The sequence below is a fragment of the Sinocyclocheilus rhinocerous genome, unplaced genomic scaffold, assembly GCF_001515625.1.
Source record: "Sinocyclocheilus rhinocerous isolate Xijiao unplaced genomic scaffold, SAMN03320098_v1.1 scaffold45, whole genome shotgun sequence".
NCBI classification, from domain to species: Eukaryota; Metazoa; Chordata; class Actinopteri; order Cypriniformes; family Cyprinidae; genus Sinocyclocheilus; species Sinocyclocheilus rhinocerous.
This window is the reverse complement of record NW_015632734.1, coordinates 1,436,546-1,460,903: the sequence shown is the minus strand read 5'-3', so window position 1 is coordinate 1,460,903 and position 24,358 is coordinate 1,436,546. Positions and strand designations below refer to the sequence as shown.

Below are 24,358 nucleotides of genomic sequence, written 5' to 3'. Positions count from 1 at the left end.
AGCATAAAAGTCTATTCATACCATAAAGTGTGTTACTGATTGGACATTCATTCATATTTTTTAATTGATTATAGGCTACTATTTTAATGTCATTATTTTAAATAAACATTGTTCAGACTATAAGTCATGTAGGAAATGTGAATGCAACATTTCTATTAGCACATTTTCTATAAACATTTTTAACACAATGTAACGTTTACAAATACAGTAACAGCAGATTTTCTATTTTATATTATAGAATTATTTCACCCAAAACACTCAATATAAGCAAAATATATATACCTTTTTGAAATAAATCATTTGTTTCCGCCGTGACGTAAACTCTTCAGAAGCACGGCGTCAAGTTCGTTCTATTTTCCCGCGCTTTGAGAGAGCAAGTGCTTGAGCACGTGACAGAGCGCTGAAGTAGAGGAGGACCGTGCCGCGCGGGGTTGTGGGAGCACTGTGATGACGTATGCTGTGGAAGTACAGGAATAATAACGCGAGTCTCTTCTGGATAATATCTTATATTCAGGGGTAAGGCATCCTCAATGCTCTCTTGTTGTGTCGGTTTTCGGCGTGTTTATGCACAATAACGCTGTATAACAGGGCGTGCGTGACAGAGAGCACAACATGTCGTCTAATCGTGTCCGCTGTATCAGCTGACAGCAGCGGGGTAGATTTTCTCAAAGTCAGTCTTTTTAGATCTGCATTGAACGTTAAAGCATTCCTGATATTATAGATTAAGGAAACATAATCTGTCGGAAAATCTATGCTATGCTAAAACATAAAGCGCAATGTTTTAGCGGACAGAATGAGATTATTAACTCGGGAAGTTTTTTTTCTACATTAACGTCTTCCTGATTATCATTGTTTCAAGAATATCGTGCGAATCCTTTTTTTATTTTATTTTATTTTTATTTATTTTTTAAAAGTAAAGTAGTAGTTTTAATCACACTCGACCTGACTTTTCCTGGAATATAAGAGTTCGAATTTTGTTTTTCATGTTAAACCGCATTCCAAGCTGGAAGGGTGAGGCTGAATAAAGCTATACATAAAATGACTTTAATTGGTGCTTCCAGCAGTTTTTCGCACCGCTATCCACTCTTCAAACAAGTTTGTGTGGGCCCACTATCTGAGCTCTTGAGCACTCTGCAGTTTAAAATAGAGGAGTGTCTTGTTACTTTTCAGAGCCTCCAGATTTTGTGTGAGCTGTGGAGATATTTGATATCACTGATCTCATGCATCTAACCCTGCATGTGTGAGATACAGTGGGATCTGAAAGCGTTTGCACATGCATTTTAATCCATAATTTCTGAATGTCAAATGTCATTGCAACAGAAAACAAAACGTAAATTGAGTGGTATTTATTGTAAAGTAAGATCGCACAGATACACTCTTAAAGCAAAGCATTTGTTGAAAAAGAAGTTTGTTTGGTTTGAAATGACCAAGCAATAGATATACTAAGACTAAAAGTATTGAAACATTAGTGGGTCATGTTGCAGGTTCATGTGATTAGACACCTGTGTGAGTTTGAGGAGAACTAAAAAATCCACTAAAAAAATCAAATGGATCATAAAATTAATTTGGTTCTGAGGAAAAACTCAAGTAGCATTTGTTTGAAGACATACACACTTTTAATAAATGTGACTTGAGCATCCAAATTTTTGTAAATGAAATCCTACTGAGGTTTTATAATCCATTCTCTAATCCATGTGTTTTCCCAAGTGGAAAACATCTATCATGATCTTGTTTGTAACTTAAGTATTGTTATTGTTGAAAGAAACTGTTGCCTTTATTGTGAACAGGTGTCTGGCTTTGGTGTGGAGTAGCAAGAGTAACAGAACCCAGGCTTAGAGAGAAGGACTGCCCTCACAAGATGGGGGCTGTGGTGTCTCGGTGGAGGGTAAATGTGCTTCAGTCACTCAACTACACTTAGGATGTGCACTTTGGCTGTGTTTCAATATTAATGTTAACATCTGCAATTTGATTTTATAGTGGTTTGATAGAAATGTCACACAGACGTATGGTGTGCTGTTGTCTTTCTTGAATGCTACAAAGCCTTAAAGGAATAGATCACCCAAAAATGAAAATTAACTGAAAGTTTACTCCGCCTAAGGGCATCCAAGATGTAGTTGAGTTTGTTTCTTCATAAGATTTGTAGAAATGTAGCATTGCATCACTTGCTCACCAAAGGATCCTCTGCAGTGAATGGGTGCCGTCAGAATGAGAGTCCAAACAGCTGATAAAAACATCACAATAATCCAAGTAGTCTTGAAGGAAAAAGCTGCATGTTTGGAAGAAACACATGTATTGTTAATGTGTTTTAACTTTGTGGCCAAAATAGAAGTCTGTAATCCATAATAACGCTTCCTCCAGTGAAAATGTCCATCAAAATCACATCCTGCATCAAAATCCACGGACATATTTGATTATATCTTTTATGGACTGCTTTTGATGCTTGATTTTCACAAGAAGTTTTTATCCGCTGTTTGGACTCTCATTCTGACGGCACCCATTCACTGCAGAGCATCCATTGCTGAACAAGTGATGTAATGCTAGTCTTGCATGGCATGATGGTGAGTAAATTTACAGCAGTTTCTAATTTTTGGGTGAACTATTCCTTCAAAAGTTTCATAATTAAGAGTGTGATTTGATATTAATATAACATGCTATATACTGTAGAAATCTAAATAGAGAAACTTCGCAATTTTGTACATTTGTACCTCCTCCCAGCTTGCTTCATTGTTACTAACTGTACTGTATCCATCCATAGGCAAAGCCAACCACTGTAGAGGTCTTGGAGGGCCTTGATAAGGTATAAAACTACACTCAACCATTTCCTGACATCACTCATTCTGTCTGTTATACTTTTCTGACATTGAAGGTGTCCTTGTGCAATTAGGCCATGGTAATGTTTGAACTGGTATATTTATTTATTTATGTATTTATTTATCTATCTATTTTAGGTTCAGTTGTGACTCAGAATAACACAAGGTTACAGACAGACACAAATGTCTGCTGCAGTAAGGCACTGTGTAACTGTCATTAGATATTTTAGGATTGGGGTTATACAGTACTACCTCAATGAGAGAGGTCTGTTCAGTTGCCATATCTTAGAGCTTGAGTATTGCGCAAATAACTCTGTTGTATATTTACTGTTTAGAACCAAAGACTTCTAATTGTGACTTCAAAATGTGAATTAAACACGTTTGACCTGATTTGTATCTTGACAAGATTAGATCAGTACGCACTTTAAAGGCAGGGTATGTGATTTTTCAAAAACACTTTAGAAAACTGATTCGGGCCGAATAGCAAAACAAACTTGTAGCCAATCAGCAATAAGGGGCGTGTCTACTCGTGATATGGAGGAGAGCGCGTTCAGTGCATGGGACGGACATTAGCCGAGCCGAGCGACAGCAAGATAGAGATGGTGGATAAAAAACAAAAGAGGAAAACGTCTGCGGAACGATAAGGCAAGAAGTAGGACCCGTGTAAATATCGGATCAGCTTTCCAGCGCTGGAGAGAACTCAAGGAGCGGAGGCCTGCGATCAGATGCCGAGGTTGCTTTGTTTCTTCTCAATAGGTGAGTAACACCGTGTCTACAACAGCTAAAGTCTGCCTACACTAGACGCGATCAAACGACCGTTGAAAACCATTTGAAATGTGTCAGCACGTCATAAATAGAACCCGGCAGCAGTTTTCTGTCGGGGATTTGTTGCGCCGCGCCGCGCCGCTCACGTCCGTAGACACAGTGTAACATTGGTTTTGCTTTGTTTCACAGAACTAATCGTTGCCTGGGTTGCGTACGTATATGTGGGGCGGAGCTATCAAAATAGGGGCAAGACCCTTTTGGGGTAGGGGCGTGTTTGTTTTGGTGATTTCAAATATCAACATTGGCTACCAGAAATCACTTACTCTGCCTTTAAATTAAATTTTTGCGGATTCTGATTAGAGCCTGTCTCTCAAGTTCTGCCTTAGGTATTTAGGTCATGGGGATTTGATTCAAGTTTGGACAAAACAACTGTTCCTTCCATACTTTCTGTATGCTGCACGATATTTTAAAGTTTTACAGTAATTTGGTGTCCTTAAGCTATCAAGCATGCTTTTATTTGACCTGATCCTGCTGAAAACATACCCCTGAATGTCTGCGCATTCTACTGACAGCACTTGTATACACACAGTTTTATCAATTGCCATTTTTCTGAAATATATTTTAACTTTTGGCTTAGTATTCAGTACTAGGTACGATTTTAAAGAGATAATGTGTTATTTTTGTTGTAATTTTGGTAGAAATGTAATTAAATATGAATTATACTCCATATCTGAGCAGTGTTTCTACTGCTGTTTGAATGCAACTTACTAATTCCTGGCCTTATGGAGTTTTTATGGAGTGTTTTAATTGATCTCCCTCAGGATGTCCAGGCCCTTGAGGAATACAGAGAGAAGAACCAGAAGCAGCTGAAGTTATGGGTTTACAGACTGCTGTTGTACTCAGCCCTGCTGTACTTGATAGCCTGTACAGTCGTCTATGTGTGGTACATCCCAGAGCGGATGATAGGGAAATTAATAGTGGCGTCACCATTCTTGGTATTTCCTCTGTTGTAAGTACTTTTAGTTCAGTTTTTTAATTCAGACTGATAGAAGATTGATATGCATGAATATCCAAATTATCATGATGACTTTATAAATGAGTTTCTTTTCCCGTTTGCAGAGTTTGGCTGCTGAGGAAACTGCTGATTGTTTTATACAACAGACGAATGGAGAGAAACAGTAAGAAATTCTTACTGAACTTGATTTTATGTTTGATTTCATTATGAGGTCAGTCTATTATGATGAGCCAGTAATATTAATCGTATCTACACATTCATTTTTCTCTTCTTTTAATTTTTTGCATCTTAGATGAAAAATTAGAAGAGCTGAAAGCAGAGAAGAAGAAAATAGTGAGTAATCAGTAGCAGTGTCTGTCTTTGAATGTCACTTCCTGTTGTGTAGTTCATTTTGGCCTAGTTTGTGTCTTTTTTCTGTCTGTTTTCACAACTGTATAGAGAGTGGAGGCGCTCTCTCTCATATGTTAGGACCTTTTAATTTGAGCGAGTTAGTAATTCCACGCAGACCGTGTGCTCCCATCTTCCCCTGTGAGCTAGTTAGCCGTATGCTAATGTTAGCACAACAACGTCCTGTTTTCCTTTTGTCATATTGTGGCCCTCTGCTGTCAGTGAGAGAAAGAGATAATTTCTGCTCCTAATAAATAATCTGAAATCAATGGAGACAGCGGGTAATTGGCAAAGAGACTTTACTTGGTAAAGTGCTTGGCTAACGACTTGTCTTTAAATTAATAGTGTTTAGTGATGGGAGGAAATAAATCTGAGAAATTGCTTGTCATCCACTGTCATGTCTAATAACTTTCAATAATTACAGCTGATGGATTTTCACACTCCCCATTATCGGAGTAGGGCTTGTAATTATTCTATTCATTAAAGTTAAATAATTAGCACTATTTGCTTTTTCCCTGAAATTAAGTTTTGAAATACAACTAAACAGAAGAGTTTCTTTCAGCTTTTAAACCCAGATATAAGCAGCAGGTCTAGTTCCTTCATTTGACTTGGACTTGATGGATTTTTATAAATTGGAAAGGTTTTTTTTTTATTCATAACAATATGTGTCTTCAGTATTTAATGCCAATCAATTGGTATCACTGTTTAATGTAATTGTGATTATGTGATTTGTAATATTTTCTCAAACAGCTTGAGCAGGTAATGGAAACTGAAACCTACAAAAATGCCAAGCTGATTCTGGAACGGTTTGACCCTGACTCTAAGAAAAAGCTTGTAGGTACCTTATTATAATGAAATCTACAAATGACTCCATTAAATGTGCAAATATTAATGTTTGTGTTTGGTTTTCTCTGAAGGAGATAGAGGCTCAACCCATTGGCCCACCTGCGACTCCAAGACAAGGCCAAGGTGAGCAATGAAATCTGTTCCCCCTCTCATCAACTCACAGTTGACCCATGTTCATGTCATTCTTATAAAAAATTTTTTTTCAATCTTTCATCAGAATGCAATAACTTGTTGTAGTATCTTTAATACGTGTTCTTTCCTGCTGATGAAATTTAAAAATGTATCACCAGAATGCATTTTAGAATTTTTGTCTAGTGTACATCTGAAATGTCTTTTAGAACCTTTTGTTAATTGTATACCTTGTATAATTTATTCAGAGATCGCCATGAAAATAACCTTGGTGCTGGCATGGCGTTAAAAAGTGAATAAATAAATAAATAATTCTTGCTGATGAAAGAAAAGCCAGCAACATCAGAGTCGACTTTGAAACGGCAGGTTTCTGTGTTATAAAACAAAATGATTTGAGTAATCTTTCCAGTCTCTAGATTAGAGCCCGACCGATATATCGTTTAGGCGATATTATTGGCCGATATGAGTCTGTTGCCGATATATCGGTATCGGCTAATATGCCGCCGATATAAATTTTTTTTTTTACAGAACGGATAACGCCACCCCCGTGTCGATAGCCCCCGGGGTTCGGGAGTTACGGGTGGTTTTCGCAAGATAGTGACACCAGCCAACACTTTAACTTCAGTAAGGAGGTCTCTTGTTCAGGCAACAGCATTCTGTCAAATGTTTGGACACACGAATGGGAAAGTGTCCAAACTTTTGACTGGTACTGTACTATAATATACACAAAAAATATCGACCGATATATCTATATCGGCCTTTTTTTACTCCCTAATATCGGTATCGGTATCGGCCCCAAAAAACCCATATCGGTCGGGCTCTACTCTAGATCACCCCAATTGGGGCTGTGGGGTTAGCAATCCCAGATGTAGACTTCAGCTTATCAGTTTTCATATTTCACTGTCAGAATCATGTCATTTCCTTCTCAGAGCTGCGTCAGCGGCATGTGACCCCTCGTCCTACTGGACGTCCTCCACCCGTTCCTGCCCCCTCGGCCCCCCCCACTCCACTTTCTGCCCCGGGAGGGCCACCTGAAAAAGGTCTGTCTACATCAACCCCACATGGTCTGATCCGGAGGCCTGGAACCCCGGCTGGCACGCCTGGCCCAGCGATGGGTGCGTCTCATGTCCCTCACTAAACATCTGATTGACTTTTCTTGTCATAGAAGGGCTGTTAATGGTTTTTCATCACAGATCTGTAATGTTGTTTAAGGGACAAAACTGACCAGTCATAAACAAATAAAAAAATGTTGCCTTGGCAACTAACTGAAAGTTGAAGAATTAAAATGACCAAAGATGAAATAGAATGATTTAAAACTGTATAGAAATACAAGAAACAAAAACGACAAATGCCTAGCAAAATTACTAAAACTTAAATTAACATTTAAAATGAAATCTGAAAATATAAAAGTAAATGCTAATTCAGAATATTAATAAATGTTTTAATAGTGCAAAACTAATGCTGCAGGAGCAGTCGCAGTCTTTATCTTTTGGATGGATAGCGCTATTTTATTTATCCCCATGCAGTCGACTACAAACATCTGCTAGCAGTGACTGACAGGTGACACAGGCCCTGCTGTGTGCAAACAGTTCTGGGTCCTGTTCAAGCAAACACCTTTAGGAAGTAAGTGGAAGTGAAAAGCACCTTGGTCCACTGCAGCGTCTCCATATGCCGGTAAATGAGTAAGCAGCAGGGATTCCTGACTACGCCAAGTCTGGCAGAAATGACCAGTCTTCTCGCTATGATTGCTCTTGATGTTAAATTATATTAATTATGAGTGTGGATCACAGCGGGCATGAGGAGGGAGGTCCATATTAGTGTCGTTATTAAAAGCTGTCCCTCTTATCATTCATCATCGGCCATGCAGCACTGAGCCACAGATGCCGTCACATGTCTGAGAAGCGCACTGACACGTGTGTGTGTGTGTGTGTGTGTGTTCGCAGGAATGCACCCTCCAGGTCCTCCGCTGGCCAGACCCGTCCTCCCCAGAGAGCGAGGTGCCATGGACAGGGTCATTGAGTACCTAGTGGGTGATGGACCTCAGAACAGGTGAATGGTCTGTTGTGAAATCATGATTTATGTCTTTACACTGAGCAAAATCAAGGTGTGATGTGATTTCTGAAAAAGAAAGATCACCATATAATACAGAGAAGTTCAGCTTCAGTTCAGCCAAGCTCAGAGAATAAATATCAGTTTGGTTGTATTACATATTGAATAAAAAATAAAAATAAATAAGAAAACCTGAAAAATTTGGAATGCATTTCAGCTTCCGTAATGAGATACATTTGCAAGTAAAACATTGTTTCTCAGGCCTTTTCTTATCAGGGTTTATATTAATAAATACTATATATATATATATATATAAAACGCTATTATTATTGAGATGTGTACTGGTTCTTGCCTAAACGATCAAACTTTTATTTTGCCTGGCATGAAATAAAACGCATGGAAAAAAAATTACATTGTTTTTTTTTTATAATGGGGCTGATTAATAAATGCTTACATTTGAAGGTTAAGAAAACCTTTCTTTCTTTAAAATAATATATACTACTATACAAAATTTTATTTAGCAAGGATGCATTAATTGGATCAGAAGGAATTTATTTAAAAAAAAAAAAAAATATTTTTAGTGTCACATGATCCTTCAGAAATCATTCTAACGATGAATTGAAGAAATTCATACTTCTATTCATCATGGATGCATTGAATTGATCAAAAGTGACAGTAAAGACATTTATAGTGTTGCAAATGATTTCTATTTCTAATAAATGCTGTTCTTTTGAATTTTCTCTTCATCAAAGAAAAAATTTATTACCGTTTCCATGAACATATTAAGCTCTGCATCACAGGAATAAATTACATTTTACAATATATTAAAATAGAAGACAGTTGGGTAAAATGTGCAAATATTTTACAGTATTACGGGTTTACTGTTTTTTTTTATTTTTATTTTTTTTTTATATAAAATAAATGCAGCCTTGGTGAGCTGTTTTGCGGTTTAGTTTGAGTAAATTGTCTGGATGGACGTGTTTGAAGCTTTGAGTTGTGAAGGCTAAGCTAGATTTATCAGACCAGTAACATCTGTAAAGAATACAAATATGGTCAATTTTTATGTCATGTGGTCTCTTACATCCTTAGACTTGTTTTTTTTTTTAAGCTTTTCAGTTTAAATAATTTCTCTCTTTTTATTGCAGATACGCTCTGATATGCCAGCAGTGTTCGTCTCATAATGGCATGGCTTTAAAGGAGGAGTAACACTCCAAAGAGAAAGGAAAACTTGAAATCGCATCATATGACCCCTTTAAGAGTGTGAATATGGTTTTAATGCCATGTGGTTTCTTTCGTCCTTAGACTTAACCAACACAATTTTTTAAGCTTTTCAGTTTAAATAATTTCTCTCTTTTTATTGCAGATACGCTCTGATATGCCAGCAGTGTTCGTCTCATAATGGCATGGCTTTAAAGGAGGAGTTTGAATATATTGGTGAGTTTGAGAGAAAAATGTAGTGCTTTGACTCTTCAGAAAGTCACTGAGCTCTTTAAACCAGAAGAGGACTTTTTTGAATGTAAACAAGTGCGAACACATCATCCCTCTGATGCGTTCACAAATCATTAATGTGCTGCATGTTTATTTTCATGTTCATGTGTCTGAGGATCATTCAGATGAGATGAGTTTGTTTTTTATCGCTTGTTTTAGCATTCAGATGTGCCTACTGTTATTTCCTGAACCCGGCCCAGAAGACACGTCCCCAGGCCCCGCGTCTCCCAGAATTCGCTGCAGAAACCAAGATGAGCCAAGACCCCCCTGCTGTTGCCATGGAGACAGACCTGTCTAGCTCTCCACCTGCCCCAGGTACCAGATCTCCACCAGAGTTCATCTGAGCAGCAGGAGGAGATGATGTTTAGATGCTCCTGATATTCGGAGGACTTGTGCGCGGTATTAAAGGATGATTTTTGAAGGGCTGGGTTTGTTTACTGCAGGTCTATTGTGTGTGTGTGTGTGTGTGTGTGTGTGAGTCCCTGCTGCTCGTGCCCTCTGAGAGGACATTTGCTGATGTGCTGAGAGCAGATCTGTGAGGTGATTAAAGGCGTTAGAGTCTTATATCCCCCCCCACAGTGCTGCCTAGTTAGTAGGGCTTTACCCGGTGTCTCTACCTTACACACACACACACACACACACACACACTTTCTCTCCTGTCTTGCTGTTTCTTCTCTTATTATGTGCTCAGTCAATAGCAAGTGATGACTGATGATACATTGAGTGTGTGTGTGTGTGTTCAATTATGCATCTTCATTCTGGAATTTAGTGTCCTTTTTAATGTAAAAATTAAAATTTTGTTTTTTAACACTTTAGTATAGGGACCAATTCTCACTATTAACTAGTTTCTTATTAGACTATGGCTATTATTAACATATTGGCTATTTATTAGTACTTAAGCACATATTCTGCATGACCATATTCTACATCCCTAATCCCACCCAATGCCTAAATTTAACAACGACCTTAATAACTATTAATTAAGTTTGAGGCAAAGGTCGTAGTTAATGGTTTGTTAATAGCGAGAATTGGACCTTAAAATAAAGCGTGACCTTAAATGTATTTAATTTGAGTTTTTTTCCCCTTCTGTCTGATTTGTAGTGAATAGTCTTGTCTTTATATGAATGGTATTTTTAAGTGTTGTAATAATTTTGAACTTTGTACATTCTGATAACTCTAGCCTTTATCTTATGATTTTAATAATTGGCTGACTGTTTATTGTCCCTTATATGTACACACTACTGTTCAAATATTTGAGGTCATATATATAAGAAATTATTACATTGAAACCTTAAATTAAATTGAAGTAGCAGTAAAAATTATATTCTAAATAACTAAAATTCTATTTTAAATAACTTTGTTCATCAAAGAATCCTGAAATATTTTTTACAGCAGTATTGAGCAGCACAAATTTTTCAACATTGATAATATAATAAAACATTAATAAGAAATGTTTGTTGAGCAGCAAACCAGCATATTAGAATTATTTCCGAAGGATCATGTGACACTGAAGACTGGAGTAATGATGCTGAAAACTCAGCTTTGATCACAGAAATACTTTTAAAAAATATATTCAAATAGAAAACAGTTGTTTAAAGTTGTAATAATATTCCACAAATATCACTGTGGTTTACAAATCAAAATGACTTGTAGCGCTTTTCACAGTGCACACAGGATCAAAGCAGCTTTACAGAAAGTCATATTGTTGTCTGTAGTGCCTTAATGCTTCAACAGAGAGCACTTTTAGGGCATGATGGGATACATAACGATTCTCTAAATTTAGATCTAGCTATGTTGTATTTATTTTGTGCATGAAAATCCAATTATATGCCTCTTTTCACAGTGAATTGAATCTTGCTAACAAGCACTCCTTTTGTTTGTTCATTAGAGGGTAAAGTAGCCAGTCCAGAGCATGTGAAAGCAGAACCTGGAGAGCAGCAAGCAGAAGAGAGCCTCTTAGAGGAGAAGAAGCCAGGAGACCCAGATCCCCTCACCAGCCTCTCTGACAAATCAGACGGCGAGCACGATGTGTCCGCCATGGAAGTGGAGTAGAGTGAGAGAGGGTTTGCCAATATGAACCTGTCTGTTCATCTTGTGTGTGTGTATGTATGTGCTTATTTAATGCAGTATCACACAAGCTTTCAGGTATTAATGCCATTGTAGGCCTTTTTGGGACCCATGCATTCTGCACTGACCCGTCCCATGTAAAATAAAACCACTTTTTCTGTTAAAAATGTCAGCAGCTTTTCTTTTTAAAAATCTGTTATTTTCTGGGCTTGAGAGTGAAGGTGTCATGGTTCTGCAGGTAGAGATGTGTAGTTATTGGTCGTAGCTAGTGTTATTTGTGTCGAGAGATTGCCGGTCAGTGGATATGCCACTTGAATGGTTAAGTGGCCCTGCTCAAGTGAGCGTGAGAGAGCATCTGTGTGCTCGGCCGAAATAGGCTGTTAGGGCTGTTAGCGGCCTGCGGCATCGCCCTGCCCGCTCTGACACGGAGAGACATCGAGAAGAATGTGTTAAAACGCAGTCCATTTTCATTAGGGAGCCTATTTTAGCTTGTGATCATTTTATTTTAGCTCATTGATCATTTCAGACAGTATTAGATAATGGGAGTGACACACAAGCCCAACTGAGCTTGATTACTTGACCCTCTTCATTTGCAACAAGAGCGCTATCTCTGCCCCTTGACACGCGCTCGCTCGCTCGCTCTCAGGTCAGTCTCTCACATTTGTCTTTGGGATTTTATAATGCATGTTTACAGATACGTGACCCCCTGAGCATAGCAATGCATCACTGTCAGTGGGACAGTGGCACCTGAATCCCATACACTGCGCCTCTCTCTGACCTCTGACAGCACCCTGGCGCTCCAGAAAAAATAACCCGTCGATAGGACATTTGAACCTTTCCCAGCAAATATGATGTAGATCAAGTGTTGGTGAATTACTCGTGAGGTGGGCGCTCAGTAGCCCAGCCCATTTCATTTCGGAGTCAAACTCCTCACTACATCATGCTGCGAGAGATGACATTTATTGTCTTTGACGTCTTTGGTAGTGCACTGTCAGTAAAATCATTTTGTGTGTTTTGAGTTCCCATCCATTTAAAGAGTTTGCGAGCTCGGCGCTCAAAGCCGCTTTTTCATGTTTGTGGCACAATCGCTTTTATTTTTTTATTGAGGATTTCTCTCAGGCAGAAGGAGTGATTAGATATGAATCGATCGTGATAGTCGCCTCACTTTCTCTCATAGAAAGAGTCACATTTCCAGTTAGTTCAAACTAATTTTTTCATGCCATCTCTTCCCTGTTTGATACATCCGTTCAGTTAAGAATAATACACTCTCAAAATAGTCATATGGATGCTACATGAAATTAAAGGAAATATCTTGTGTTTCAGAACAATAACAACAACCAGATTTCAAAGAGATTCACCGTATCCACCTTATTTTAGTTTTGCAAAAGAATGCTGCTTGACATTGCAAACTGGTATTTCCTATATATTTCCATTGTTGTAATTATAAACATTCTGGCTGGTAGCGCAAATAGTTTTGCTATTTACTGCACTTTGCTATTCTTTTAGTTATTTACCTACAATGCTGGGTATAACTGATTACATGTAATCTAGATTATGTAATCGGATTCTAAATATTAAGTACTTAAAATGCTCATACTCCGATTACAGTTGCATTACGTGATTACATATTGTTCAAACAATGGCAGTGAAGTATTTATAATTTATTAATTCTCCGTAATTCTTCTTTTCTCTTTTAAATGGTCCTTTCTAAAAATCCTACTGTCATACCATTCAGCTTTGACTATATTCACAAATGTCGTGCAAGTAAATTTGCAAACCATGCTTCTGAATATGGGTGAAAAAAAAAAAGCACCACGCAAGCAATTACACTATGTATGAAACGATACTTGTGCAAGTTGCTAAACACTGATGTAGCTGTGACGCACTATGTCTTCATCATTATCCAGTGACCTTCAGTCACTGTTGGTTCTGGAAGTCTGGACAAAAATATTTCAAACCTGGAAGACTTTTGTCGTGTAATGTCATTGTTATTTTCTGGTTTATTAATGTTTGTTCATATAATGCAGGGACTCCCAAACATTTTTGTCAGCCAAACCCCTTTGACATGAAATATTTACTTGAAATATCTCTGAGGAAGTTCATATCTCGAATATCTCTTTGGATTTGAGACTTTAGTCTTTGCAACTTTACAGATCTTCTTTATGCACCAAGAGCTTGTAACACTCCAAAGAGAAAGGAAAAATTTAAATCGCATCATATGACCCCTTTAACATCACAATTTGCATGTTAGTGGTTACATTGACATGCAGGTAAATACATAATGTATATTTTATTTAGTGTTCTAGTGTTAAGATTAGATTTTTATGATTTAATTATTAGTTATACAACTCACAAACCCACTGCAGTTCTTACATTAAGTCCATTTGATGTATTAATGCATTTTATGATGTTAATATCGAAAAATGGAATTCATTTTTTCTTTCTCTTATTTTTTTATATCAATATGGTACATTTAAAATGATTTTGATTAAAAAAAGTAATCTAAAATGTAGTCAGATTACATTACCTAAAATGAGTAACCTAAATTATGCTATCTAAATACAGTTTTTAACATGTAATCTGTAATCAGTAACGGACTGCAGTCTGTAAGTAATCTACCCTAGTGGCTAATGAATCAGAAGTCTCACACATTCACGGAAAATACCTTACTTCTATTTTAGTCCACTCTATTTTCATATGAGGCCTACTTTATACCACAGCTGGCAGATGTTACATAGAAAATCCCTATATTGGTGGGGAGAAAAGATAGTGAAGGATGCATATTTTCTGTTCTTCTTTATGCAGCCCATTTGTGTCCACGCAGGAAGGAGATTCCATCTGCTTTCTGCTATCAGTGACCTACTAATTGATTTTCAAGGATGACAAACGAGCCGCTGGTTTGCTGAGCAGAGGTAAATCTGACCCGGTCCTGTCGGGCTAAACCGGCATGCACCGACTCTCAGAGCACTACCCTCTCTCAAACTCAAACTGCACGTCTCTCGACTCAGATTTATACTGATCTTTTATTTATTCCCTGAAAATATGGCAGATAAGAAACATAAGTGTTCTTGATATTGTGTTTTGTCATATCCAGCAGCCAAAGATTGAAATCCTAAGAAACAATTTTCTGTTGCAATGAAAGAGCTTGGCCTTGTGAACCCTGGAGGAAAGTAACCCCGCTGTTCCAGGCAGAATATATATAACAGAAGAACTGAATAAGTTAAATAGACAAGAGCACGAGCCATGTCACTTTTCCATTTACTGCCCTTTGGGGTGAGCGCTTCAAAATCCTCTTAAAAGAAGACTTGTTATGTGTCTCCTCGTGGATGCCTAATATGAAGCCTGAATGGTGCATTGTGGTAAAAAACTAAGAGTTGGGTTCATCGCAATTCAGACCAGGGCGCGAAGAATGATACCGGCCATAATGAGTTGAATGTCACAAAAGCAATTAACATGTCCCAGTATTAGAGTTCACTGTGGGATGATGACAACTGAATCATTATCAAAGTCATCATACCCCTGTAGGCGTGAGGGACGCATTAAAATCAAATTAAAGAATCGCATCGGGTGCGGCGCCGCGGCCCGAACGACGAGACGCTCCACGAACAGTTGAATTCTGGCAATTAGCTTTTGGCTCTGTGGTTCTTAAATGCCACAAGACAAAGTTGAGTGGCGTGAATTCATTTCACGAAAAGGTCATGAGGTGCCAAAAATATGTTGATTTGAATGGAATTACCATTTAAATCACAAAACACATTTAGGCGTGCCGATTCCCCCCCCATTCCCTGCGCACTGGAGCCTGCCGTAAATTGTTAGACAGGAACAATAAGCTTCTCTGGAGCAGAAAAGTCATTAAACCTCGCTGTAGCTCAAATGGAGACTCTTCTAAAACGTTTTTAGAGGCATCATGGTGCAGAGAAATGCCAGGCCTATCATCGCTCTGCATGTTCTTCAGCATTTTTCACCTCTGAAAGGGCACATCTTTTACTTTAGCGCTGACACTTGCAATCTTTCACGGCCATAGATGCACAGAGTGCTTTAACAAACCATTATATATTTAAAGATGACTGACGCTGTTGTTTCACGTGTAAAAGTAGCTTGACCTTTCCGTTCTGGTAAAACAGTGGGTTCTTGTCCTGTCCTGACCAATGTAGGGAATTTTATGAGTTAAAAATACTCCCAATTATGAGTAGATTCAGCCTTGACTCAGAAAAAAAGACAATTTTGAAGTGCAGTCCATTTACAATAATCACTGTCGTTTAATCACACCTTACTTTTTAATCACCAATATACATGCAAAAGTCATTTTTCTAAATCCAGTGTTTGCTAATAATGCAAGAAATTATCTTGAATGTTGCCTTGAGTTAAATATTTGCTACATTCATATATAGGCTGCTAGCTTCTTACGGAAGACTTACTGAGGGACTTGTTTCATGTTTTTGATGTTCAAAATAGGGTTCATACCATTTGATAAAGCAAGATCGCAGAGCTGTTGAACACCCGATCTAAGGCTACGTTTACATGACAACGATGTAGTCAAAAACAGAAAAGTTTTTCCCTTGCGTTTTTAAAAAGTTTCACGTATACACGACAACGTTTTCAAAATTATTCGCGTTTACACACATCCGCGGAAACGGCCAAAAACACTGTATTACGTATGCCAGGCCAGTAGTTGGCGCTGTCTGCATAGTTGCCTTGTTAGTAAACAGTACCTGTAGGGAAGTGACGATTATATGTTGTATAAGATGCGTCTCCGCTGTTGGTTGTAATATTGGTGAAGTAAATCCACACTTTGCTGAAGAAGCGTTAGCAAACTCTTGAGCAGCAACAACAGTACCATGTACTCCGCCATTGTTGTATAAATTTGTTCGCGCTTGCCTTTAAAATCAACCGTATTGGGTGTTTACACGGACATGATAACGGTGGCGTTTTCAAAAACTTGCACTTTGAAACCCGTTTTCAAAAATATGCGTTTTCAGTCCCCAAAACGCCGTTGTCGTGTAAACGAACAGGCAAAACGCAAAAAAAAGTTTCCCGTTTTTGGCTGAAAACGTCGTGTAAACGGCCCCTAAGAGGAACTATACAGCAGTTTGTAGTCTACAGCGGTCTCAGAGTGCGAGTTAAAATACTGCCTGACCTTCATATAATTTAGCCCTCATGCTAGATCCATCCCATAACATCTGACACATGGATTTACGGCGAGTTGATGTTTTAGTTGATACTCCATTGGAAATCGATGTAACGGCAAACAGACTTACCAAACCCACTGATTCCCACAAGTGCTCGATAATTATGGTAATTACATAGCGTTCACATGAAGCAATACGGTGGCTTCAGAGGAGAGCGACTGCATCCCATGACCCTTTCAGCAGAGATATACGGTCTGCTTTTACCCAGAGAGACGCCGTCCCTGCCGACGGGGGCGAGAAGGGGGGGGTCTGGAGTTAATGCCGGCGTAGCTAGCATGTACCCGTGGCTCTATCTCATGTGGAAATCATACAAAACATCCTGCAGCCCGCAGCCTCATTTTATGGGCTCATCCATTACCGCTCTGTCATTGTTAATTGTCTTCTTTTTACCTCTGCAGGATTCTCCAAATTGGTGCTATCGAATGTGACAGGGGGAAGAGCATTAACCATCTGACAAGATGATATCTGCGTTCAATTTCCTTTTCTGCGCTGATATATACCTGCAGCACATCATTTTCCTCTCTGTCATAAAGAGAGCAATAAATCAGAGGTGCTTATGGAGGCACAGCAGAAAACAGGGCCGCCGGATTTGTGTCCCCAGCGCTGGCTATTAGGACGCCATTACCGCCACGTTCTGCTCCTTCAAACAAAAATGATCAAGCTTAATGCCGCTGAGATTAGGGAGATTAAGAGGGAAAGAGAGAACGGCCTCGACCGTCTCCTCCAAACAATCTGCGCTAAACTCGATAAAAGAAACGCCGTCTTCTCTCTTCTCCTCTCGTTGACACTATTATCCATCTGTTTGGACGAAATTGCTGTATCATAGTATAAATCTGAGATACAAGTGACACATCCACTAAAATAAAAGGGAACATTAACTGCTCTATCTTCCCCAGGCCCTGGGATCTGCCGGCTGTAAGCTCACTCAAGTGTGGTGGCAGTTATGCTGGGTTTTACTGGACTACAGACAATTATCCTTTACTCCTCTCCTCTCCCAAGACAAACTGCCAGGGCTTCATCTAAAATGATTGCAAATAGATTTTCCAAAATGTCTGTCGCTAGATTGCTGCCATAGATTATTTCACTTCAATGAAGTTGAAAAACCAGAAAGCAAATCTACAAATATATCACAATATTTTTAGTGCAGAAATGTAACGCATTAGATTGTACTAAATGTACAAACCTTGTCTAACCTTGCTGTAGTTTGGGAACAAAATGTCGGCAGATGATAGATGTCACAATACCTCCATTAAGGGAGAGTTTCAAAGCAAAAAAGTGGTTCATAAACTTTAAAATGCACAAAAAGTCGCAAACATACATTTTGAAAGAGTTCTTCACATGTCACTAAATAAGAACTACAACTACTACAAGGATGGAGTTTGTGATTGACGAATCGGACGACAACAAATCACACCGTGAAACAAATTTTTATAAAAGTTTTGTTTCACTGTTATGTTTTATGCTTCTTTATTAGGTTTGACATTTGAATACAAAAATCACATTACTTGATGTCATTAATAGTGCTCATGAAAAAGAAAAAAAAATGTATGTTTGACAACTTCTACATGCTAATATGTGACACTGCACCACAAAACCTTAAGTGTCAATTTTTCGAAATTGAGATTTATACATCATCTGAAAGCTGAATACATAAGCTTTCCACTGATGTATGGTTTATTAGGACAATATTTGGCCGAGATACAACTATTTGAAAATCTGGAATCTGAGGGTGCAAAAAAATCAAAATATTGAGAAAATCGCCTTTAAAGTTGTTCAAATGAAGTTCTTAGCAATGCATATTTCATAACCAAAAATTAAGTTTTGATATATTTACGGTAGGACATTTGCAAAATATCTTCATGGAACATGATCTTTACTTAATATCCTAATGATTTTTGGCATAAAAGAAAAATCGATAATTTTGACCCATACAATGTTTTTTTGGCTATTGCTACAAATATACCTGTGCTGCTTATGACTGGTTTTGTGCTCCAGGGTCACATATGTTATTACTGATGCATAACAATTATATGGTACATGCAAAATACTGAGCTAACAACAGTTTAGCATAAACAGTTAACTTAAGGGAGTCATCAAAAACGTTAGAAGTGTGTGTTGGATGATTGTTGTTCCACAATGTTCTGGAATGTTCCAAAAAGCACTAGAATATTAGAGAATAGTCCTCAATATTACAGAAACTTCTAGAATGTTCCCATCCATGCAAAAGTGAAATATCTTATAAAAAAGTGAAATTAGCTCAAACACTTATCTGTACTAAACCAGTTTAATAATTAATGATATAATTTTTGCATACAATTTACCAGAGCTAAATATTTATCAAAATATTGATGTCACGTGAAAATAACTAGTACAGTATTAATATGCAGCACAGAATTATAGAAGAACCATAAAAAAAAATTAAGTGAAACAAGTTTTTGATATATTCAGCATTTGCTTTGTCGACATAAAACGTCCTCACAAGATGTTGTGATGATATTTTACTACATTAGTGAAGGCATTTGGCCCTCACAAACCAGTACAAACCTGTTAATACAGTTTTTGCTTTGTCCTAATTTTGTAGTTTCTAACCAAATTGCTACTATAAATTGCTACTCTTATTTGGGAGCCTCAGTAAACTTTCAGGGAGCTGACTTTTAAAAGTCATTATTATTTACAATTTCATTATATATTACTTAACTAAATTAAAAAACAACAACGTTTTCAGTCGATATTACACTTTTGTATGAAGATTGTTTTATCTCTCTTCCTCCCTTTCAATATATGTGACTCTTGGACCACAAAAAGTGTTAAGTGTCAATTTTTCAAAATTGAGATTTATACAACATCTGAAAACTGAAAACTTTCCATTGATTGTATGGTTTGTTAGGATAGGACAATATTTGGCCGAAATACAACTGTTTGAAAATCTGGAATCTGAGGGTGCAAAAAAATCTAAATATTGAGAAAATCACCTTTAAAGTTGTCCAAATGAAGTTCTTAGCAATGCGTATTACTAATCGGAAATTTACAAAATATCTTCATGGAACATGATCTTTATTTAATATCCTAATGGTTTTTGGCATAAAAGAAAAATCGATCATTTTGACCCATACAATGTATTTTTGGCTATTGCTACAAATGTACCCCAGCGACTTAAGACTGCTTTTGTGCTCCAGGGTCACATATTTGGTTACATTTACTTTGTAAAAGTTATAGGTTTGTTGTGCACAGAAGGTAATGTGTTTAAGTTAAGTTATTAAGAATGTATGCACTGGCAAATTTTTAATCTGGATATCATCTGCAGCATCAAGAAAACTGCTTTGTTGTATCTGTTTTGTTTTCATTCCTTAAAGAGGAAAATAATCTTTGCACTGGCTGCACAGAATAAGAAAGAAACCCTCGTCCTGCTTATCTGGACACTTCAATTTGAGAGCATCAGTTTCCGTGCATGCACAGCTGAGTACAAGCCCCTAGTGCTGTTCATCGATGGTATTAAAAGTTCAGGTAGTCTGTGCAAGATCCTGCTGCAGATTGCAGGGGTATTTACTGTTAGGATGTTCTGTTCTTCAGGATTTCTTTCTTTAAAAGTTTTCTATTGTTTACCAAACCTGGACTGAAGAAAGAGCACCATCTGTCCTCTTCAGTATTCCTTGCACCGCGGTTCCTATATAAACACAAAAATATAGTCTAGACAGTGTTCTTCAGTGAAGACAGTGACACATACAGTGATGTAGGTAAGAATCTATTACCGGATTTCAGTCTCACACACACACACACACACACACAGACAGAAACACACAGACTGTGATGGTGGTGGTAAATACTGGGCCTTGTGAAAACCCAACCAGCTCAAACCAAGAGAGCAAATTACAGCTGCGATTCCGCATAAGACTCATGTACATTTATTGTATTTGTTCTAGATGCCTAAAACAGCCATGCATGACTCCATCCATCTCCGTTTGTAGTGCAATAGATTTGCACAAGATGAGATGAAGATATGCAAAAAAACAATTCGACACAAACGTGCAGAAATTGTGCTGAATTGTAACAATGACTAAATTGAAGCACTGCTTGACTGGTTTTCATTTCCTAAATATAGGAATTACATCTGTTCATGGCTCTTCATCAAAAGTTTGACATGCCTTGTGTTTTTCGCTTCTTTCTACTGGATGCTGAGATGTATTGTGCCGAGACGATAATCTCTCTTAATTTTTAGGGTGGTGTGAGGTTAATCCAGAGATGAATGACTGACACTGCTGTGGGCGTTTAAACCTGTCTCTGACTGTGCAGTATTGATCCTCTGCTTTCAATTAGGACTCTCATCTACATATTCACCTTAATATTCAGAGTACATAAGCATTCTGTAGACTCAGAGTAAATGTGGGGGGCATATCCATCAGTTTGCTGCCCATGTCAGCAATGACTCTGACTGGTAGGTAAAGGAGATGCTGCGTGCTAACATCACAAAGATACAATTTTACACTGAATAAAAACATTGCAGGGAAATATTTCAACCAAACCTGAAAATCATCATGGAAACCCAAAGGTCATTTACGCCAAACCGATATGGCTTTATGTATTTCTTGTAACTGTTGCATTAAGTTAGTAATGTTCAAATAATATGTGAGAGCTACTGTATAGAAGTTAGGAAGATTTTTAGTGCTTTGTGACATAAATTTCACTCTGTTCTTTGTACAAAGCTATAGAAGACTTGGGGTACGTTATAAAACACATACAATTGGATTTGATTCTTAAATTCTATGGATTTGATTCTACATCACAAGTAAGGAACAAATGTAGATTTATAAAGGCAAAATAAGAGCATATCTATTAAAATAATCCCTTTTTTAAATGAAAATGTAAAGATAAAGAGACAATCACAATATGCATTAACATCTTTATATGCACAAATAAGCAACTGCACTGATAATTGCAGTACTGTAATTAATTAATTATATATGACATATGATTTTATACACAAATACACACACACCTCCTCCAGGACTACAGTATTTATCCTGTTCTCATTGAATGATTATTGAGCTAATTCGATGACTGTGACTGGCACATGTTTCCTTAAGCACCATATATACTGTATATATAAACATTTTTGGTGCTTATAGACATTTTATAAATCATTCATAGGAATATTTGGCATTCACATTTAGAATTATTCTGTGCAAATCTATATGGATGAGTTCCTCAGACTGTAGCGGATTGATATTTGTATTGCTTTTATAGTGCTTTTGTGTTGCATTTTTTTTTAATCTTCTGGGAACTTGACAACCATTAGTCACTAGTTGACTTGGAAAGAGCAGCATGAACCTTATTCCAAATTTCTCCTTTTGTGCTCAACCCGAAGAAAATCAGTCACACGGGTTTGAAACGGCATGAGGGTGAGCAACGGTGTAAGACTGTTCTTTTATAAGCAAACAATTCCTTTAAAACCACTACAAAATACTTAAGCTGTTTGGTCCTTTGCTAAATAAAGTCATTTTGCATGTGCCAGCACATCTGCTGTATTCCTTCATTTGAGGAATGCTTACATGCAGCTCATAATGTTTTGTTTTCAGGTTCACTTTTATATTTTTTTCACCGTCAGACATGCTGGGGTGTCTGAAAGCAGTCTGTAAGTCATCATTACTGCTGAGCTGGGCATGGGCCGCTGCTCTGGGTGAAGAGGGAGCTGATGAACTGAGACCACAACACAACTCCTCAATGCTGCGCTCATTTCACCTCTTACACGATCTGTTATCCACAAGGCCGGTGCTCAGGTAACCGGCGCCTAGTAAAAACACTACGCTCCCATCACTTGTGGCCTTGACACGTAATGTGGCAGCACAAAGAGCCATCTTCACTCTAAAAATGAGCTAAGCGCTCAAAAGACACAATGGAAGTCTAAAACATCCTCATTTATTGTGGGCTAAACATCTCCCTTGGGCCCGGCACTTCGGTGTTATGAGAAATCGGAGGCAGGGGAAGCCATTGTCCCGCAGTTATAGTTCATTATTATAGTGGTGCTCCGACTGAAGAGGAAACATATGCCAGTCACAGTCATCTAATTAGCTCAATAATCCTTCAATGGGCACAGGCTAAATACTGTAGTCCTGGAGGAGGTAAACATTCGCTACTGTAACACTAATGGCACAGAATATCCGCCAGGTACTGCTTTACAGGCTTATTCCCTATGGCCCGGCATAATTAATAGCTTTACAGTCTTCAAGGCCATAATGCTCATCAGTTATTAATTAGAAATTCATTTTACTGAATAAATAACGCTGATGATTGATGATGAAAGTTGTAATTAGGCTCTGTGAGAGAGTCTCGTGGGAGAAGTCTCGCAGAGAAACACAATCACAGTCGAGGAGTTCCAGTACGCTGGACCAGACACAAGGGGAGTTCACAACCGTGCCGAGCCGTTCTGTCGAGACAAGGCTAAACGCCACAAATGAGACTTTGATAAATCAGAACCACGCTCATCAGGGTTTCTCTGATGTGGACTACTCTGCCATCAAATAATGATGTTTTCGTCAAAACAAAGATGCGGTTGTAACCCTGTACTATGTAGTTCTGAGTATGATGATTCTTAAAACGATAATAATATATTAATCATAAATGGTTGAAGAATCTTTTCTTGCAGACAATTATGGACCTATAACTTTTGAATATATGAGAAAAATAACCGCAAAAATGGCACTTTGATAAATCTGAATCATGTTCATCAGGATTTCTCTGATGTAGTCCACTCTGCCATGGATTATTGATATTTTCGTCAAAAACAAAGATGCCTATAGATCTGAAACTGTAGCTCTGAGTATGGCGATTCTTAAAATGATAATAATATAGATATAAATGGTTTAAATCGTTTCTTGTAGACAGTTATAGACCTTTAACTTTTGATAAAAGGCACAAATGGGACTTTGATAAATCTGAACCACGTTCATCAGTATTTCTCTGATGTAGTCCAGTCTGCAATTAATTAATGATGTTTTCACCAAAATCAAAGATGCGGTCATTATCTTAAACAGAATGAGAGAGAGGATTTTTGAAACGGTAATAATATAGATATTAATGGTAATAATATAATAATCATTTCACGTGGACAGTTATAGATCTATAAATTTTCAATATATAAGATACAATAATGCCACAAGTGAGATTTTTACAAATCAGAACCATATTTGTCAGGGTTTCTCTGATGTAGCCTACTTCTTGATGGATTTTTCTGCATTAATGATGTTTCTGTCATAAACTAAGATGTGGTCATAACCTTAGTACATCTGAAACTGTTGTTCTGACTATGAAAACTGTAACTGTTCCTAAAACTGTAACATTAGTCGTAGTAGTAATATCTTTATTTGTCCCTTCACAGGGCAATTTATGCAGCATCAACATCTCAAACAAACAACTTATTTAAGACATCACGACAAACACTTAAATTTTTTTTTTTTAATTACGTTTAATGCAATTTTTGTGTCATTGAATCGCTCACTCGCTTTATATATTAGTTGTTACACCATGTACATCACAAGTGATCTGCGCATCTAGTGAAACCAAAATTACTTGTAAACCAAATCTTATTTTTTGAGGGTCAGATGATGGTTGGTTACATA

The 24,358-nt window shown here is 37.6% G+C and overlaps 1 protein-coding gene across 1 annotated transcript; it reads left to right on the top strand.

Annotated features, from left to right (window-relative positions):
- The first annotated feature begins 376 nt into the window (after window positions 1-376).
- lnpa (limb and neural patterns a) lies at window positions 377-11,560 on the top strand. Its single transcript, XM_016556073.1, has 13 exons — window positions 377-516; window positions 1,788-1,885; window positions 2,756-2,797; window positions 4,397-4,584; window positions 4,695-4,753; window positions 4,883-4,923; window positions 5,728-5,811; window positions 5,895-5,946; window positions 6,882-7,067; window positions 7,896-8,001; window positions 9,365-9,435; window positions 9,649-9,804; window positions 11,378-11,560. Exons 2-13 carry the CDS (start codon window positions 1,859-1,861, stop codon window positions 11,539-11,541), a joined length of 1,176 nt encoding a protein of 391 aa, XP_016411559.1. The 5' UTR covers window positions 377-516; window positions 1,788-1,858; the 3' UTR covers window positions 11,542-11,560.
- Window positions 11,561-24,358: the final 12,798 nt, after the last annotated feature.

Excerpts from the sequence above, each read along its gene's own strand:
- lnpa (XM_016556073.1), top strand. The coding sequence starts at position 1,859 with ATGGGGGCTGTGGTGTCTCGGTGGAGG. Across the intron at positions 2,798-4,396 it reads TCTTGGAGGGCCTTGATAAG|GATGTCCAGGCCCTTGAGGA; the intron begins GTATAAAACTAC and ends GATCTCCCTCAG. Across the intron at positions 4,924-5,727 it reads AAGCAGAGAAGAAGAAAATA|CTTGAGCAGGTAATGGAAAC; the intron begins GTGAGTAATCAG and ends TTTCTCAAACAG.